This window comes from Schistocerca nitens, chromosome 2 (assembly GCF_023898315.1).
Source record: "Schistocerca nitens isolate TAMUIC-IGC-003100 chromosome 2, iqSchNite1.1, whole genome shotgun sequence".
Classification (NCBI taxonomy): domain Eukaryota; kingdom Metazoa; phylum Arthropoda; class Insecta; order Orthoptera; family Acrididae; genus Schistocerca; species Schistocerca nitens.
This window is the reverse complement of record NC_064615.1, coordinates 650,576,943-650,596,275: the sequence shown is the minus strand read 5'-3', so window position 1 is coordinate 650,596,275 and position 19,333 is coordinate 650,576,943. Positions and strand designations below refer to the sequence as shown.

The 19,333-nt window shown below is 41.6% G+C and overlaps 1 protein-coding gene across 1 annotated transcript in view; it reads left to right on the top strand.

Annotated features, from left to right (window-relative positions):
- The window catches only part of LOC126236768 (putative ATP-dependent RNA helicase TDRD12), a 487,486-nt gene that overhangs the window by 422,599 nt on the left and 45,554 nt on the right, over positions 1 to 19,333 (top strand). Inside the window, exon 24 of the mRNA XM_049946337.1 lies at positions 6,348 to 6,833. Within this exon, the coding sequence (XP_049802294.1) occupies positions 6,348 to 6,833 (486 nt within the window). The remainder of the gene's footprint in view (positions 1 to 6,347; positions 6,834 to 19,333) is intronic.

Here is a 19,333-nt window from a genome sequence, read left to right as displayed (position 1 = left end):
GTACACCTCCATAACAAACTATTGACAGGTTTACCAGTCACCTGTGGGGCAAACTGAATTGTGTAGGGGGGCATGAATATTAGCTGTCATTTTTAACTAAGCATTGAATTGAAATTCATTTTCAAAATAGGGCAGCACAGATATTTAAACTGTCACACTTCCCTGATTATGTGCAGTAAATTTCTTGGATATTCATCCCTTAGTTATTCATATTCATTCGGGCGGGGGGAGTGCTGTTTTCGATGTGACAGGTCTGGCCAGTCCCTTCCTCCCCACCCCCCTGTGGGTCCAGGGGTTAGAATATGCCCGAGGCATTCCTGTGTGTCGTAAGAGGTGACTAAAAGGAGTCTCACATGTTTCAGCCTTTAGATGATGGTCTCCTGTGGGGTTTGACCTCCATTTTTCAAAATTTTCCCGAAGAACAAACCAATTGGAGAAGGTGCATCGTGTCCATTGTGCATTGAGATCTTTAGCCCACTTTCTCGGCATCACGTTGCAGTCCTGCCCATTCTTCGTCTCTTGGGCGAGGAGACCTTCCTGGGTATTTTCCACCATGCACTATGCAGTGTCACTTTCTTTGCCGACGATGACCATGGACTTCTTTGCACCTCATATCCTGCGTGGTAGCCAGTCCATTGTGGTGGGGTCGCCATGTACCCTGTTGGTTGTAGCCTCCTGAAACACAGGGATTGTTCTGCTGATGCCTAAACTGTTAACTCCTCACGTATGCCAAGGAGTAGATGCTCATCACCCTGGGGCTTCGGGACTCCCGGCAATGGCCATCCTGCCACGTGGCCTTTGCTGCGGCTGGGTGGCACCCGTGGGGAGAGCCTCTGGTTGGAGTGGGTGGCATCAGGGCAGATGACACGCCATGAAATTTAGTACATCATCACTTGCTGGAGGTCAAACACCAGCAGTCTAAGCGCTCAAGGGCTCAATTCAATGCACGGAAGTATGACCCCCAATTGCTCCCCTCCATGGCCCCACCACAGGAGGAATGCCAGGCTAAGGATGCCAGTGAAGCTTATTTGCCCCCGTACCCTGTATGTACAAGAACTGATGGGGAATCTTTCGTGTCCATGAAGCCTCAGTTTTTTGTGGAGCATTTGGAGGACAAATTTTGGGGAGGTGGTGGGCTTGTCCAGAATGCACTCTGGGTCAGTTTTGATAAAAACAGCACCCTCTGCCCAGTCATGGGCATTACTCGCTTGTGGCTAGTTGGGGGATGTTTCTGTTACCATCACGCCTCATAAGAGCTTAAATATGGTCCAGGGTATTGTATTCCACAGGGACCTTCTTTTGCAGTCTGACGACGATGTTCATTTCGTCCGGCGCATCCATCGTGGTCCGAGGGATAATCAGGTTGCACCGGTACCTTCATCTTGGCCTTTGAGGGTGACACATTACCCAAGAAGGTCGAGGTGATGGTCTACTGCTGTGATGTGAAGCATCAAGCCATATATCTCTCCCCCGATGCGGTCCTTTAAGTGCTGGAAGTTCGGCCACATGTCTTCCCGCTGTAGTTCCAGCCCCCCTGTTGAGATTGTGGACGTCCATCGCATCCCAATAGCCCATGTGCTCCTCCTCCCATCTGTGTCAGCTGCGGAGAGCATCATTCACCTTGCCTCACCAGACTGCAGGATTTTACAGAAAGAGAGGAACATCTTCAAATATAAGACTGTGGACTGACTGGCCTACACTGAGGCTAAGAGGAAATTTGAACGCCTACATCCTGTGGCTATGACCTCCTTATACGCTACTGCTACGGGAACAGTGTTGCCCCATCAGTTCCTCGAATTCCTGTCACCTCTCAGAATCTGGAGACTACACCTGCCCCGTTGATGGTGGGGGGCACTTCCCTCCCTGTTGCTCCCACACCACCTACTTCAACAGCAACATCCCCCCAAACCATTGGGGATTTCAGTCCCCACTTCTGAGCCAGAGAAGCGTAAGGCTTCTGCTAGTGGGAAAGATGACACCCACCAGTGGCTGAAGAGCCCAAAAGCAGCTGGTTGTAGGGCTTCATGCACATCCTGTCCTGGAGAGTGATTCAGTAAATTCCTCCCAGCCAGGGAAACCCAAGGAACAGCACAAGAAATTGAAAAAGAAGACCCCTAAGAACAAGGACTTGCGGTGCCACCCGCACCACTGCTACCTACAAGCTCTGCATCTGAGGATGGGGTGGAGATTCTGGTGTCCGCTGAGGACCTGGATCTCGCCATACCCTCAGACACCATGGATATGGACTACTCAGGCAAAACGTCGGTGGCAGCAGGTGACCCTGAACCATAAACTGCCTCATTGAATATTCCATGCCATCCCAGTCTCACGATGATGATATCCTCTAGTGGAATTGCGGCAGTTTTTTTTTTTCCTACCGCCTGGCTGATCTACGGCACCTGTTAAGCTTTACACCTGCTTTCTGCATTGCTCTCCAGGAAACCTGGTTCCTGGTAATGCGGACCCCTGCCCTCCGCGGCTATAAGGGATATTACAGGAGTTGAAGTGACTATAATAGTGTGTCAGGGGAAGTTTGCGTTTATGTCCTAAACTCAGCCTGTAGTGAAACTGTGCACCTTCAAACCCCTCTTGAAGCTGTGGCTGTCAGAATACGGACAACACAGGAAATAACTGTCTGCAATGTGTATCTTCCTCCAGATGGTGCAGTACCCCTGAATGTATTAGCTGCACTGATTGATCAACTCCCTAAACCTTTCCTACTTATGGGAGATTTTAATGCCCATAACCCCATGTGGCATGACACCGTGCTTACTGGCAGAGGCAGAGATGTCGAAACTTTACTGTCTCAGTTCAGCCTCTGCCTCTTTAAATACTGGGGCCGCCACACGTTTCAGTGTGGCTTGAGGTAGTTACTCGAGCATTGATTTATCAATTTGCAGCCCAGGACTTCTCCCATCTATCCACTGGAGAGTGCATGACAACCTGTGTGGTAGTGACCGCTTCCCTATCTTTCTGTCACTGCCCCAGCATCAGGCTCACAGGCTCACGGATGCATGCCCAGATGGGCTTTAAACAAGACGGACTGGGAAACTTTCACCTCTGATGTCACCATTGACTCTTCCCCACATTGTAATATCTATGTGATGGTTGAGCAGGTGACTACCACAATCGTTTCTGCAGCAGAAAATGCGATCCCTTGCTCTTTAGGGTGCCCCCGGCGAAAGATAGTCCCTTGGTGATCGCTAGAAGTCGCTGAGGCAATTACAGAGCATTGGCGAGCTCTACAGTGACATAAGCGGCACCCTTCCCTAGAGCATCTGATAGCCTTTAAGCGGCTCTGTGCCCTTGTACACCAGCTTATCAAACAACAGAAACAGGAGTGTTGGGAGAGGTACTTACCAACCATTGGGTGCTATACACCACCTTCTCAAGTCTGGATAGAGATCAGATGTCTTTCTGGATACCAGACCCCAACAGATTTCCCTGACGTTACCATCAATGGCGTGCTATTTACCAATGCAAATGCGATTGCTGAGCACTTTGTGAGCACAATGCTCAAGCCTCTGTGTCGGAGAACTATTCCCCAGCCTTCCACACCCTCAAATGGTGGATGGAAAGGAAAGTCCTCTCATTCACTACACGCCACAGTGAACCCTATAATGCCCCATTTGCTAAGTGGGAGCTTCTCAGCACACTTGCACATTGTGCCGACACAGCTCCTGGGCCTGACCTGATCCACAGTCAGATGATTAAACATCTCTTGTTCGACTACAAGCGCCATCTCCTAATCATCTTCAGCTGGATCTGGTGCGATGACATCTTTCCATCGCAATGGTGGGAGAGCACAATCGTTCCTGTGCTCAAAACCTGGTAAAAACCCGCTTGATGTGGATAACTATTGGCCCATCAGCCTCACCAACATTCTTTGTAAGCTGCTGGAACGTATAATGTGTCAGCGGTTGGGTTGAGTCCTGGAGGCACGTGGCCTACTGGCTCCATGTCAGGATGGCTTCTGCCAGGGGCGCTCTACCACTGTTAATCTTGTGTTCCTTGAGTCTGCCATCTGAATAGCCTTTTCCAGATGCCAACACCTTGTTGCCGTCTTTATTGATCTACGCAAAGCGTATGACACCACCTAGCGACATCATGTCCTTGCCACATTATACGGGTGGAGTCTCCAAGGCCTGCTCCCGGTTTTTATCCAGAATTTCCTGTTGCTCCATACTTTCCGTGTCCAAGTTGGTGCCTCCCATAGTTCCTTCCATATCCAGGAGAATGAGGTCCCGCAGGGCTCCATATTGAGTGTATCTCTATTTTTAGTGACCATTAATGGTCTAGCAACAGCTGTAGGGCCGTCTGTCCTGCCTTATCTGTATGCAGACGACTTCTGCATTTCATACTGCTCCACCAGTACTGGTGTTGCTGAGCGGCGACTACAGGGAGCCATACGCAAGGCGCAGTCTTGGGCTCTAACCCACATTTCCAATTTCCAGCCACAAAGTCATATGTTATGCACTTCTGTCTGCATTGTACTGTTCATTCGGAACCAGAACTTTACCTTAATGATGATCCACTCACCGTAGTGGAGACGTACCGATTCTTAGGACTGGTTTTCGACACCTGATTGACTTGGCTTCCTCACCTCTGTCAGCTTACGTGAATGTGCTGGCATCACCTCAATGCCCTCCGCTGCCTGAGCAACACCAACAGAGCCCTTGTTCAGTCCTGCCTTGGCTGTGGGAGTGTGATTTATTTTTCGGCGGCACCCTCAGCGTTGCGTTTACTTAACCCAGTGCACTACTTGGGCATTCGCCATAGCAACAGGAGCTTTTATGGCGAGTCTGGTGACCACTTGAGATTCATTCACGAACACTTCAATGGTGTACATCTATGCCACAGCTTCGATTGGACCTTTCACATGGCTGTAAGGACTCAGTTAACCCTGCGACTCTCCGCTGTCAATTCCTCTTGATCCTCGACATGTACCAGGGCCATGAAGTGGTTTACACCGATGACTCAATGCCTGATGGTCACGTTGGCTTTGCCTATGTTCATGGAGGACATATAGAACAGCACTCCTTACCAGATGGCTGCAATGTTTTCACTGCAGAGTTGGCGGCCATATCTAGTGCTCTTGAGCACATTTGCCCATGCCCAGGGGAGTCATTTCTCCTGTGTACTGACTCCTTTAGCAGCCTACAAGTTATCGACCAGTGTTACCCTCGTCATCCTTTGGTAGCGTCCATCCACTAGTCCATTATGCCCTGGAACGGTCCAGTCATTCAGTTGTGTTTGTGTGGACCCCAGGTCACTTCGGAATCCCAGACAATGAACCTGCCAACAGGCTGGCCAAACAGGCTATGCGGGGAAACCACTTCTGGAGATGGGCATCTCTGAACCGAGCAGCGTTCTGACTTAACGCCATAGAGTTTTTCGGCTTTGGGAGACAGAATGGCGTAACAGTACACACGACAAACTGCATATCATTAAGGAGACTGTAAATGTGTGGAAGACTTCCATGCAGGCCTCTCACAGGGAATCAGTTGTCCTCTGCTAGTTTCGCATTGGCCACACTTGGGCGACCCACGGTTACCTCCTGTGCGGTGAAGACCCACCTGAGTGTCGGTGTGGCGCCCAGTTGACAGTGGCCCATATTCTGCTGCACTGTCACACTTTGACTGCCCAGCGACGAAATCTTGGGTAACCGCACTTGTTGCCACTAATTTTATCTGACAACGCCTCATCAGCTGATTTAGTTTTATGTTTTATTCTTGAGGATGGGTTTTATCACTTGATCTAAGTTTTAGCACATGTCCTTTGTCCCTCTGTGTCCTCCACCCTAGTGCTCCGTCAGTGGAGGTTTTAATATGTTACAGAGTGGCTGGCTTCTCCTTTCTTATTCTCATGGTCAGCCAGCCATGGTAATCTGCTTTTTTGTTTTAATCTCTTCATTCCATTTGTTGCATTTCTGTTGTTTTCTTGTCACCTTTTGTCCGTTTACATGTTTATTGCCCCTCATCATTCTTGTGATTTTTCCTTTCATTCTGTTCTGAGTTGTCAGTCTCGGTTGTTTTATTCCCACACTTGTTTTATTCGGAACATGGGACTGATCACCTCATAGTTTGGTTCCATTCTCCCTCTTTTAATCCAACCAACCAACCCCTTCCCATATTAGTGTAATGTGCGTATGAGTGTTATTTTGATGTCCAAGTCATGTGAGGAGCATACCTAAATTTTAGTTTTCCTTGATGTTAAAGTATTGTTATTAATTGGTTGCTAACTGCTTTAGCCGAAACAATATTTTCTCCATCTATGTTAAGATTATTGAAGTTCAGCAAACTATTCACTGTATCTTGAACCAGCTCAAATTTGCTCTGTTAAAATAGGTGTGTGAGAAGAAAGAAAATGGAGCGACAGTAACAGGAGGTCATAAATACAGAGTGATTTTGATTGATGATGAAGATACTGAAGAACCAATAATCAATAAAAAATTAGTTCAACGTGGACTTGCTCAACTTAGTGCAAGTGAGAAGCACTTGTTTGATAGTTGTGTACTTACAAAGCAGCAGTCATCTAGCGTGGAGAGTAGAAAAAAAGCTAAAAATAAAGGACTAAATAAAGATCATGGTACTGATATAAACAGCCAGTATGATGCTGCTGCTGCTTCTGATGATGATGATGATGATGATGATAATGAGAATTTGGATAAGTTGATAAATAAGCCAGGTGATGTACTGGTAGGACTTCAAAACAATCAGCTAGTACCATACGGTGCAAAAATTCAGGATGACATGAAGACACCATTATTTGATTTTAATGAATTTGAAATGGATGATGAGGATTTCTACGCCTTCATGGATTGTCTACTGAAGGTTAGTGAACCAGCATTTTATATTTTTATGAAAACATTAAATTTTGAAACAGTTTTTAGAAAAATGAAATTAAACTAGAACTTAATTTTTCAATCACAGTTATTATATGTGTATTTTTGTCATATTTCTGTCAGTCATTTCTCATAACAAAATACAGGTCTATCACATTGCAAAAATGTTGTATTGTTTGACATGTTTCTGGCTGGGCTGTAAGACAGTAGTGTGACTTTTTGATTTAATTGAGCTATAGTCCGTTGTCCGCAACTGATCTATACTTCAAGTAAAATAACTTTGTGATTTGACATGTCAGTGAGTCTGGTGATAAAGATCAGTCACCGTCTAGTGGGTCGCTGTCCTTTACAAGTGCATCACATCTAATATAGAGTACTTTGAAGGTGACTGCTGAAGGAATTTTTTAAAAAGGTCCATGAATAAATTCTTATAACAAAGATCTTCTCTTTTTTTTTGGGGGGGGGGTCTCAATATAGTTGTAGGTTCACAGCTATTAGATAGCACTTTCAGGGACAAAAGGAGTAGAGTTTGAGTTCCTGTATGGACCTCCAGATTCGATTTTCCTAGGTTTCCCTAAATCAATTTAGGTTATGCCAGAAAAATTCCTGTGTAAGTGAAATGACTGAGCTTTCCCTTATTGAGTCAGTGCTCTATTTCTGATTATCTCATTGTTAAATGTTATAAAACACTCACGCCTCTCATCCTAGCATACTTCTCATGTGATACTGGAAAATGCAGTCCATCTACAAATGACATTGCTTACAAAACAGTTGCGCACCCCATCTTAGAATGTTCCAGAAGTGTGTGTGGGCCCGATATCAATGGTGTCATCAGAGATATTGAATGTGTATATAGATATTAACAAGTTAGTGTGATCCAATTTTAGAACCCACTGATCTATAGTTGGAGAGTGAATATGGATCATGGCCGTATGCACCTTAACAGCCAATATGAAGTGTTTCGTTTCTGACAGTACAACTAAACCAGCATAAGCCTCCTAACATCTTGGGACAATGGCCATTCTTTCTGCAAGTTCTAGACTTGTGTTGCTGAAGAAGTTACTCATTATTGAGAGCTCCTCAGGAAAAAGCAACTAGGTCAGCAGAAAGTAAGTCCATTTTGGACTGTCTGTGTTTGTCAGCAAGTCCTTTTTGAAATGTGGTGGAGGTTCTGCTGACTGCTGTTGAATGCATTGTGTGCAGCCAGCTACAGATTGTGTCTCTTGTCATCACCAGTGATACCAGTCACCTGAATTGAGAGGCTATCCATAAGACCATTAGCCTTATTCAAGCTGAACAAAATGAAAAATAGCATAACAGCATGCTGTAAAGCAGTTTCCAACTGCAGAAGAGGTTGTCCACACAGAGTGCACCCTCTCCTTCAGTATGGCCACGCCAGACCACACACAAGCACTATGACAATTACAACAATCCGACGCCCTGCATTCACTGTGAGTAATCATCCTCCATACAGACCTGACGTTGCCCCATCTAATTTTCATCTATTTCCAAAACTTATAAAACACCTTCAAAAAATTCATTTCGACAGTGATGAAGCAGTGCAAGCACAGATGAGGGTGTGGCTTCAACAACAGATTCTACAGTGATAGCAACAGCAAATGGTCTCCCATTGAGAGAAACATGTTTGTTGCCAGGGTGATTATGTTACAATATAAATATGTACACATGGAGAATAAAGATGTAGAATGTTAATAATGTTGCTTTGCTTAGAAAGCTATAAGGGCTTTCACATGAAAAATTCTGAGGCATTACTTTTGAGCACATCTTCTAACAACTGCTTAGTAGTGGAAAGGCTTGTGGACTGTGTGAGATACCTGTGAGATTCTAGTGACATTATGTGAAAAAACTTGCTCCCCTTCTTACAGCAGTGTATCATAGGTCGCTTGAGCAGTAAATGGGGCCTGGCAACTGGAAAAAAAGTGCATACCATTCCTGTTTTCAAGAAAGGTCATCAGACAGGTGCACATATTTAAGGCTTATATTGGTGGCATCAGTCTTTTATAGAATTATGGAACATGTTTTATGTTCACGTATTATGAAGTTTTTGGAGAGCAAGAATCACCTCTATAAAAATCATCAAGGACTCTGTTAACAGATATCTAGCAAAACTCTGCTGTCTCTGTTTCTCCATCAGATCTGTAGCACTGTAGACATCAACACCCAGGTTGATGCCATGTTCGTTAACTTCACGAAAGCATTTGAAACAGTCCTAAACTGTGATTTAGTGAAAAAAATATGAGCGTCTTGAGTATCAGATCAGATTTCGACTGGATTCAAGACTTCCTTGCTGCAGATATAACTCAACAAGCCACCCTTAATGGAACAAAATTTCTGTAATATCCAAAGGACGTGTGATAGGACCATTACTGTTATATATAGGGTCTAGGAGAAAACATCAGAAGCTCCATAAAGCTGTTTGCAGATGATTCAATTATCTATAAGAAGGTAGCAATGTCAGAAGGCTGTAGCAATATGCAAAACAAAATGTAGAGAATTGCTGAAGGGACTAGCAGTTGACCCAGAATGTAAATAAATGAAACCTATTGCACTTACATAGGAAAAAAATCCAGTATTTCAGAACTAAACTGTTGATGATAGATTGCTGGAAACAGTTTCTAATGTATTATATCTAAGTGTAACTATCCAGTGCAACCTTAAGTGGAATAGCTGTATAAAACAAATAGGAAGAGCATATGCTAGACTGAGAGTCATAGCAAAAATCTCAAAGAAAATATACATCATTTACAAAAGAACTGGCTTACAGAACACTTGCTCCACAGATTCTTGAATATTGCTCATCAGTCTGGGACCTTTTCTGGTAGGATTAATAGAAGAGGTAAAGAAGATCCAATGTGAAGGGGCATGTTTCATCACAGGATCATTTACATCATGGAGACATTTGCTGTGAAACTGCGAGAGAGAACATTCTGAGAAGAATGGGAAAGCATAGTACTTCCTTCCACATATGTCTTGCAAAATGACTACAGTGAGAAGACTCAAGAAATTAGAGCTAATACAAAGGTTTACCTGTCCTCATTATCCTCTTGCGCTATTTGCAGATGGAAAAAGGAAGGGGTTAGTGGTAAAGGTACAATTATCAAGACAAATACAGAATCAGAATGGAAGATCATCTGACTGAAGATACTTATTTAAGGTATGCCTAAAATGGTAATTGAATGTTTCTGTTGTACATCCACATCAAGTAATGGTGAACTTCTTCAGAGAAAGATGAGAAGGTATCACATGTAAACAACCAGTGTCTCAAAATGTAAATTTGCAAGATATTGGACAGCTGCATCTTTCCTAAATATATATGTTCTGTAGTCTAGGGAGTAGCATCTTCGATTAGTAATCAAAACATCCTCAGTCCCGGGTTCAAAACCCACCACTGCTTAAATTTTGATTAATAATTAGCATTAGAAGCTGAAGACTTCCGGCATAAGAAGTCACCCTCATTCTACCAATAGCCTTGTCAAAGAGGGTGGAGGAGCGGACAGAGGTTCAGACTATCTTGTCCTTGGGGTGGGAAACTGGCGCTAAAGGCAGAAGAATCAGCAATGATCAGTGGCATGAGGATGCAGAAGTCAATGGAAAACACTGCATTATAGACACACAATGTGTATCCACAGGACATGTGGCCTGTAATTGAAAATGTATCATGATGATCTCTCCATTGGCAAAAGATTCCAGAATGGTCCCCCATTCGGATCTCTAGGTGGGGACTGCCAAGGGGGAGGTGACCATGATAGAAAGTATGAATAACCAACAAAAGGAAAACGTTCTATGAGTTGGGGGGGGGGGGGGTAGAATATCAAAAGCTTGAATATGGTAGGGGAGCTATAAAATCTGAAAAGGGAAATGCAAAGGCTCAGTCTAGATATAGTAGGGGTCAGTGAAGTGAAACAGAAAGAAGGCAAGGATTTCTGGTCAGGTGAGTATAGGGTAATATCATATCAGCAGCAGCAGAAAATGGTATAACGGGACTAGAATTTGTTATGAATAGGAGGGTAGGGTAGAGAGTGTGTTGCTGTGAACAGTTCAGTGATAGGGTTGTTCTTATCAGAAACGACAGCGAACCAACACTGACAATGATAGTTCAGGTATACATGCCGATATCACAAGCTGAAGATGAAGAGGTAGAGAAAATATAAGAGGGTATTGAAGGGTAATACAGTACGTAAAGGGAGATGATAATCTAATAGTCATGGGGGGACTGGAAATGCAGTTTTAAGAGGAGTAGAAGAAAGAGAGGAGAAAGACTAATTGAGTTCTGTAATAAATTTCAGCCAGTAACAGCGATTACTCTGATCAAGAATCATCAGAGGAGGAGGTATTCTTGTAAAAGGCTAGGTGATACGAGAAGATTTCAGTTAGATTACATCATGGTCAGACAGAGATTCCAAAATCAGATACTAAAGTATGAGGCCTACACAGGAGCAGATATAGACTCAGATCACAATATAGTAGTGATGAAGAGTAGGTTGAAGTTTAAGAGATCTGTCAAGAAGAATCAGTGTGCAAATAAGTGGGATACGGAAGTTCTAAGGAATGACGAGATGTGCTTGAAGTTAGTTCTCTAAGGCTGTAGATACAGCAATAAAAATAGCTCAGTAGGCAGTACAGTTGAAGAGGAATGGACATCTCTAAAGAGAGCAGTCACAGAAGTTGGAAAGAAAGACATAGGTGCAAAGAAGATCACTGTGAAGAAGCCATGGGTAACAGAAGAAATACTTCAGTTTATCAAAGAAAGAAGAAAGTACAAAAATATTCAGGGAAATTCAGGGATACAGAAATACAAGTCGCTGAGGGATGAAACAAATAAGAAGTGCAGGGAAGCTAAGATGAAATGGCTGCATGAAAAATGTGAAGAAATTGAAAAAGAAATTATTGTCGGAAGGACTGACTCAGCAGATAGGAAAGTCATAAGCAACCTTCAGTGAAATTAAAAGCCAGGGTGATAATGTGAACTCCACTGTTAAATGCAGAGGAGAGAGCGAATAGGTTGAAAGAGTAGATTGAAGGCCTGTATGAAGGGGAAGATTTTTCTGGCGTAATAGAAGAAGAAACAGGACTCAATTTAGAAGAGAGAGGGGATCCAGTATTAGAATCAGAATTTAAGAGAGCTTTGGAGGACTTAAGATCAAATAAGGCAGAAGGGATAGATAACTTTCCATCAGACTTTCTAAAAGCAAGTGACAACAAAACAACTGTTCACATTGATTTGTAGAATGACTCTGGTGACATACCATCTGACTTTTGGTAGAATGTCATCCACACAATTCTGAAGACTGTGAGAACTGACTAGTACAAGAATTATCGCACAATCAGCTTAACAGCTCATGAATCCAAGTTGCTTACAAGAATAATATACAGAAGAATGGAAAAGAAAATTGAAGATGTGTTAGATGATGATAAGTTTGGCTTTAGGTAAGTTGTAGCCATCAGAGAGACAATTCTGATGATGTACTTGATAATGGGAGCAAGACTAAAAGAAATTCAAGGACTTGTGAACCTGAAAAAAGCGTTTGACAATGTAAAAGAGAGATGGGTAATATACAATATGTACAAGAGCTGGGAGGGAATAATAAGAGTGGACGACCAAGAAGGAAGTGCTCAGGTTGAAAAGGGATGTAGTCTTTTGTCCCCACTGTTCAATCTGTATATCAAAGAAGCAATGATGGAAATAAAACTAAGATTCAGGAGTGGAATTAAAATTCAAGGTCAAAGGATATTAATGATATGATTCACTGATGGCATTGCTATCCTGAGTGAAAATGAAGAAGAACTACATGATCTGTTATGGAATGAGCAGTCTAATGATTTCAGAATGTGGATTAATAGTAAATTGGAGAATGACGAAAGTAATGAAAAGTAGCAGAAATGAGACTTCTACTACGTAGGTAGCAAAGTAACCAAAGATGGACAGAGCAAAGAGGACATCGAAAGACTAACATTGGCAAATAGGGCATTATTGGTCAAAAGAAGTTTACTAGTATCAAAGATAGATGAGGAAGAAATTTCTGAGAATGTACATTTGAAACACAACAGTTTATGGTAGTGAAACATGGACTGTGGGGAAACAGAATCGAAGCATTTGAGATGTGGAGCTATAGATGAATGTTAAAAATTATGTGAACTGATAAGGCAAAGAATGAGGAGGGTCTGCACAGAATCGGAGAGGAAAGGAAAATGTGGAAAACACTGACAAGGCGAAGTGACAGGTTGACAGCACATCAGTTAAAACATCGGGGAATGACTTCCGTGGTATTATAGGGAGCTGTGGAGAGCAAAAACTGTAGAGGAAGGCAGAGATTGGAATGCTTCCAGCAAAAAATTTAGGACATAGGTTGCAAGTGCTACTCTGAGATAGGAGAGGAATTCGTGGCGGTCCACGTCAAACCAGTCAGAAGACTGATGACTAAAACAAACCATGTTCATCCACACATGGGTGTGAAAATTAAGAAATTTTCAGATCAAGAGACCTTTTCCAGTTGTTGAGTATCCTGGTATGAGTGTCAGCATTTTGTCTTAGCAACATGCTAATGAAGTCAACTCTCACTATCATTCATAACTTGATTCAATAATTTCTTCTGTTATTGACACAACTTTCTTATTTTGTGGATTACACATAATATACAGAAAGATAAAACATTTCTTTAACAATGACCAAAAAACTAAGTCCTAGGGCAGAACAACTGAAATTTTAAAGAAGTGGTGATGACCTTAATCTTTTAGAACCAAAATTTGGTTCTTTGGGAGCTCAAAGCAGGGGAGGTGTGATAAAGAACTAGTGAAAAGGTAGCATTGTGAGGAAAATGCTACTCAGAATGAAAGTTAGAAACAGTACAGATGTTAACTTGGTCGAATAATCACAATGTCAGTGTAGTAGTAAGAAGATACTTTTTGCCTATCCATATGTACAAATGGTTACTAAATTACGTAAACACTGATTCTCTAGAAAAACTGGTCTACAGTGTTATGTGTAACTATTCTTAACATGCAAGATTTGTGTGTTACTGCAATGAATTAAGTTAGTATGCAGTTCTAAGGCATCTGTTTTCCTATGAGTCAACAAATGTGGACAAAAATTGTGGATAGATTATAAGACTACAAATAGCTAAAGTAAATGTGTTGAAGACTGACATTGTGCCACCTGTATAAAGATCTACATGTGCAAGCATGTCAGCTCATCACCAAATAAGGTGGCACGGTGGATAAGTCTCTGGACTAACATTCGAGGAGAGTAGGCTGCAAAACCCCATTTGGTATCCAGATTAATGCTTTTATGGTGTTCATAAATCGCTAAAGAAAAAGGAAAAACGGCTCCAATGAAAAGAGCATGGCTTATTTTCTTCCCCATGCATTTCATGCTTTAGTAGTCTCTCTAGTGACCTTGGTTTTGAGAGGATGTTACGTCCTTACATTACTTCACTCCTTTCTTCTCATGTTTTGGTAACATCAGCTTAATCCGCTCAAAATAAAGTCTTCAGTTATACTGTCTAAACAGTTTAAGGGTATGGCCACACATGCAATTTCTCCAACAGAATTAGAGCTGAAAAAATTGCAGTCAGGATCTGAGCAAGTATGCCGGCCACACACAGCAGGAAAAAGTGCCAGGCGTTAGCAGTCAGATGGACAATACACATGCTGGAGAAGCAACATCTCAAGAACACCAATGAACAGTGTTTCATTGAATAGCAGTTCAGGTTTTACACTGTGTTTATTACTCGCTTGTTTCTGTTGAAGCCAAAGCCAGCAGAGGAAATGATGAATCTACCCTGTAACATGTCAACAAATGGAAAGTTCATTTTTCTACATTAGGAATATACCGATGTATTTTGTGAGTATTATCATAGTAGATAATTCATTTGAAAAACTGCTATCTGTAGTGAAAACTGACATTTCTAAAGCAAACACAGTGATCAGAACTTTTTCATTGTTCTAGTAGCTTGGAAGATAGCAATTAGTGTTACAGATATGTTGATGTGGGGGGTTGAGACCATGAATTTTGTTCAAAGCAACTGATCTAGAGAAAAAAATTTACACACAAGGTATAAAATTTGCCTCAGCCGAAACCACTTGCAAACGGACCTACTTGTACATCTCTTCCATTTGTATTTGTGGCTGATAAGGAATTTGACCTATGTGAAAACCTCCTAAGATCTCTCCCAGAAAAATACTAGACAACTAAAATCCCCACCAACAGCTTCTCAAGAGCTGGGCTTTTTCTTTAATGCCTTTTAGCTGGTAAATTGTGGATTTTGCATCAGGTGATAGATGTGAGTGTTAAATTTGTTGACATTATACTTACAACGTGTTGTGTGCTTCACTGTTGTGTGAGGATTGTGGATGACTACAACTCCGAGGACACACTGACATGTCTATTAAACAAGTCGCTTATGGGACTGGAGGTAACACAAATAGAAAGTTTTCCAGACACCATTTCTCAGACTATTTCTGTCGTGATCATGGATCGGTGCCTTGGCAGAACTGCTGTAAGGAGTAAATCATAAATGGTTGTCCTAACCAAAATATGAAGAAGAAACTTGTTGCAAATATAGTTTTGTATAGTTTTGTACCTATCAGCTTTATTTCTTTGTTTCAGTTCAATTTCCTCCCTTTCTGTTCAATAACTGCTAGCCGTGACCCAACCTTCATTATGGTCTGCACACTTCATATCATAAATACATGGATATTTTTGTGCCTCCAGAATTAACAGCTCACTGTCCACATAACTCATGTTGCTCATCAACACTGAAATGTTCTGGTTGGGAGCGCACAATGGACAGAATGCCACATGAGAAACTGCATATGTGGCCACTCAGGCTGCTGGAATTCCTGCTGCAAGATAGGCTGGGGCACATTTTGATGCATGCAACACTTGAAGATGTTCCCCACCTGTGTACCAGCAGTGTGAGTTCCAGTATCGTGTGCCCAGCTCAAATTCCCCTGGAAAAATCGCATGTGTTGTCTTAGCCTAAAGCAGTGTGCCAAATCTGAACTTGAACTTGGACTTTTGTCTTGTTGCTAGGGAAGGTTTGGGTCCAAGTCACATTGTGAAACCTGGTTTTTGGTCTTTCAGAAGCATCATAGCAGCAAGCATTCTGTTGCAGTGTGTTAAATTCATTTTGACTTCTCAAACAATCAGGATCACTGAACATATAGGGTGTTCCAACTAACTGTATCACCTGCAAGAACTATGTTCATTTTGATGTGACAAGAATATAGTTCAGAGTTTGCTGACTTCCAAAACACCTGTCTGACTGAAAAGTCATGTGGATGACATGCTATAAAAATGCAGTGGTCGTTAGCATTTTTTTAAATGGGGCAATTGTGGCACCTGCCCAACCTCTTTCACCTTTCTACTCCCAGAATTGCAGATTCATATAAGAAAAGCCAGTGACATAATTCTTTTGTCTATCGGAAGAGAAATTATGGAGTGAAAGTATGACGAATATTGGGATTATTGTGCTATTGTTGCAACCATTTGAAATGTGCAGTATACAGAATCTTTTTCCACACTCTGTGTGGAGTGACCTAGACATGATGTGCTGCTTGCCTCGGCTTGGAGAGTGGTCTAAACACCCAAGTTGGTACATCGTTCAAATGGCCACAACATCAACACAAAGATCCCCACATTTAATGTATTATTCATCCATAATGTCTTGTCAGATCTACACAAAAGTTATATTGCTGAAGTGTGACTCATACAGGTATTCTATTCTTATGCAAAAAATACTGGAGACCTATATTCAGAAATGCTAGTGGTCATTGTAGTTTTCTTAAGGAATATATAATTTAAATGTAATAAAATGTAAGCTTTTGGAGCCAAAAAACCTTTTTCTATGCTGTTTTCGTAACATCAAAGTTAACATAGTTCTTACAGATATTAGAGCTAGGCACCTTGTATATAGGCAGACAGTCAGACAGACATACATACATATAAATACAATATTAATGAAAAGATAGATTGCTAGTCACTGTAAAGATGACACATTGAGTTGTAGACAGGAACAACAAAAAGTTTGAGATGTGCTTGCTTGTGTGAATGTTTGTGTGTTTCCGTTCTGAAGAAGGCTTTGGCCAAAAGCTCAGTGTGTAACAGTCTTTTCACTGTGCCTGTCTGCAACTCATTCGTCATCTGTATGGTAAATACCACTCTATCCTTTTCATAATATTGTTGATATTCCAGTCTGTTAGAAAGATATATTGATGGAAAAGAAGAAAGATTAGGTTGGAAAACTTATATTTGGATGATTGGGCAGGCTGCTTAACTGTGCTCCTCCCAAACACAAATTCAGTGCCTTAAAACTGTGCCATCACACTTGCTATTTTGTTAGTATATAGAGGCACCTATGTACGTCATACATTTACCTGAATAAAACAGAAATAATGTAGGCACAAATAAATTAAATAAACAATTGAATCACAGCTACACTGAAACCTGACTCTATTTCAGCATTCAAATACAGACACACATGGCCTCCCAACACCATAAATTCATCCATAAAACTTATATTTCTATTTATTTCCAATAATTAAGTTGGTGGGTGGAGGGGGACTATGTGACACTGTGTGTGCATTTCCTTGGTATTTTGTCGGTCCTTTCCGTGCTATAAGAATTAGTTACAGACAGGAATTATGTGTACATTTTAGGTGACCAAAAACCACATATGATATTACATTTGTTGTTATTTAGTACAAATGCTGTCTTCAAAGCTGAGCTGACAATGCACCAATTCATATATATAACTGATTCTGTTCAAAAAAGGCTTGACAGACGTGCACAAGGCTCAAGACCTCCGTTGTTTTTTCATGTCACCCTTACAGAAAGCCCGCATCTCGTGGTCGTGCGGTAGCGTTCTCGCTTCCCACACCCGGGTTCCCGGGTTCGATTCCCGGCGGGGTCAGGGATTTTCTCTGCCTCGTGATGGCTGGGTGTTGTGTGCTGTCCTTAGGTTAGTTAGGTTTAAGTAGTTCTAAGTTCTAGGGGACTTATGACCACAGCAGTTGAGTCCCATAGTGCTCAGAGCCATTTGAACCATTTGAACCTTACAGAAACATATTAGCAATATTTATCAAGATAAACTAACACTGCATTCTTCTTCTTTGACATGCTAGTGTTGAAGTATGCACAGAATCAGCCAAGTGAAAAATGTGTGCAATATGAACACTTATTTATATCTAAAAAATGACTTTGGAATTTTCCTTTGTGTGAGACCATGTGTACAACATCATGTGCCAATTTAAATTTCTAGATTCAAATATTTTACTGCTTGCATTGTTCCTGCGTAATGTTTCACTGATTGTATCCGTACCTGTTTGTATTGTGATCTGTTGTGAAAATTCAAAAGTTCGTGAGTACCATGATAAACTCGTACTGTTATCATCAATTGAAGGCTTAAATTTAATTCTGCTCTTTTAAAATTTTTTAGAACAGTAGGCCTATTCTTGTTCAAAACAGTCATTCTCTAATCTGATGGTAGGTAATTTTGAGAATTTTCAAATGCTTACAAAACTATATTTTCCTAAGTTACCAGTAAGAGTGTTTGGAAACTTAATTTATTTCAAAGCAAATCAGCGTTTGTGGTTCACAGTTCTGCCAATGATTACATCATCCCTGAACTGCTTTGTCAATCAACACAGATAAAAATGCATTTTTGAGAATTTTCAGAAGCTATAACTGTTCTTTGCATAATCTACGGGCAATTTGTAGGAAATCAGTGTTTGTGATTTAGTTACTGTAGCAGATTTTTTGGCTAACATACTGTGTCACATTTAGTTTTTCCTTAAAGAAGATATAATCTGCATTTATCATAAATTAACTCTGTTTTCAAGTTTGTAACAACCATAATTAACCTCAAAATGTTTTAGTAAACTAGTAGTTTTTGCCTTAATAGAAATCTTGTTTTGTGTGTTTGCTTAAATCCTCATAGGGAATTAGAAACTTTTTAGTTCAACAGATTAAAAGATAATCTGTAGGCTTAATTTAAAGTTATTTGTTCACTGCCTTGTAAAACATTGTACCAGCCAAAATGCAGCTCCACTGTGAATGCCATCCTCGAACACGGGCTGAGTTGGTTGACGTAGTAAGCAGCTGGAAATTGCCCTAACTGCTGCCAAATGATTGGCAGCTGCTGCAAATCGGTGTGTTGAAAGAGTTGCTGAGAGTTGTGATCTGTAGACCTGTACCAGACATACCCCAAGTACTGTCTTCTCCCATGAATCATGCCTCCCCTGCAGAAAATACAAGATCTGTCATTAATTGTCCACTTGACTGCAAGTGGTGTGTCAATGATAGATGTACTGGGTGGGCGGGGACCAGTAAGGCTCAAGGTGTTGTACCAATCTCCCTAATCAATCAGTTTGAGGGGCCGTCTTTCACTGAAACTGAGCCAGTGGGACTCACTTCACCTGTTTTGAGGAAACCTGTTTTGTCTGGTGTCAGGAGGAGGCAATCGCAAAAGG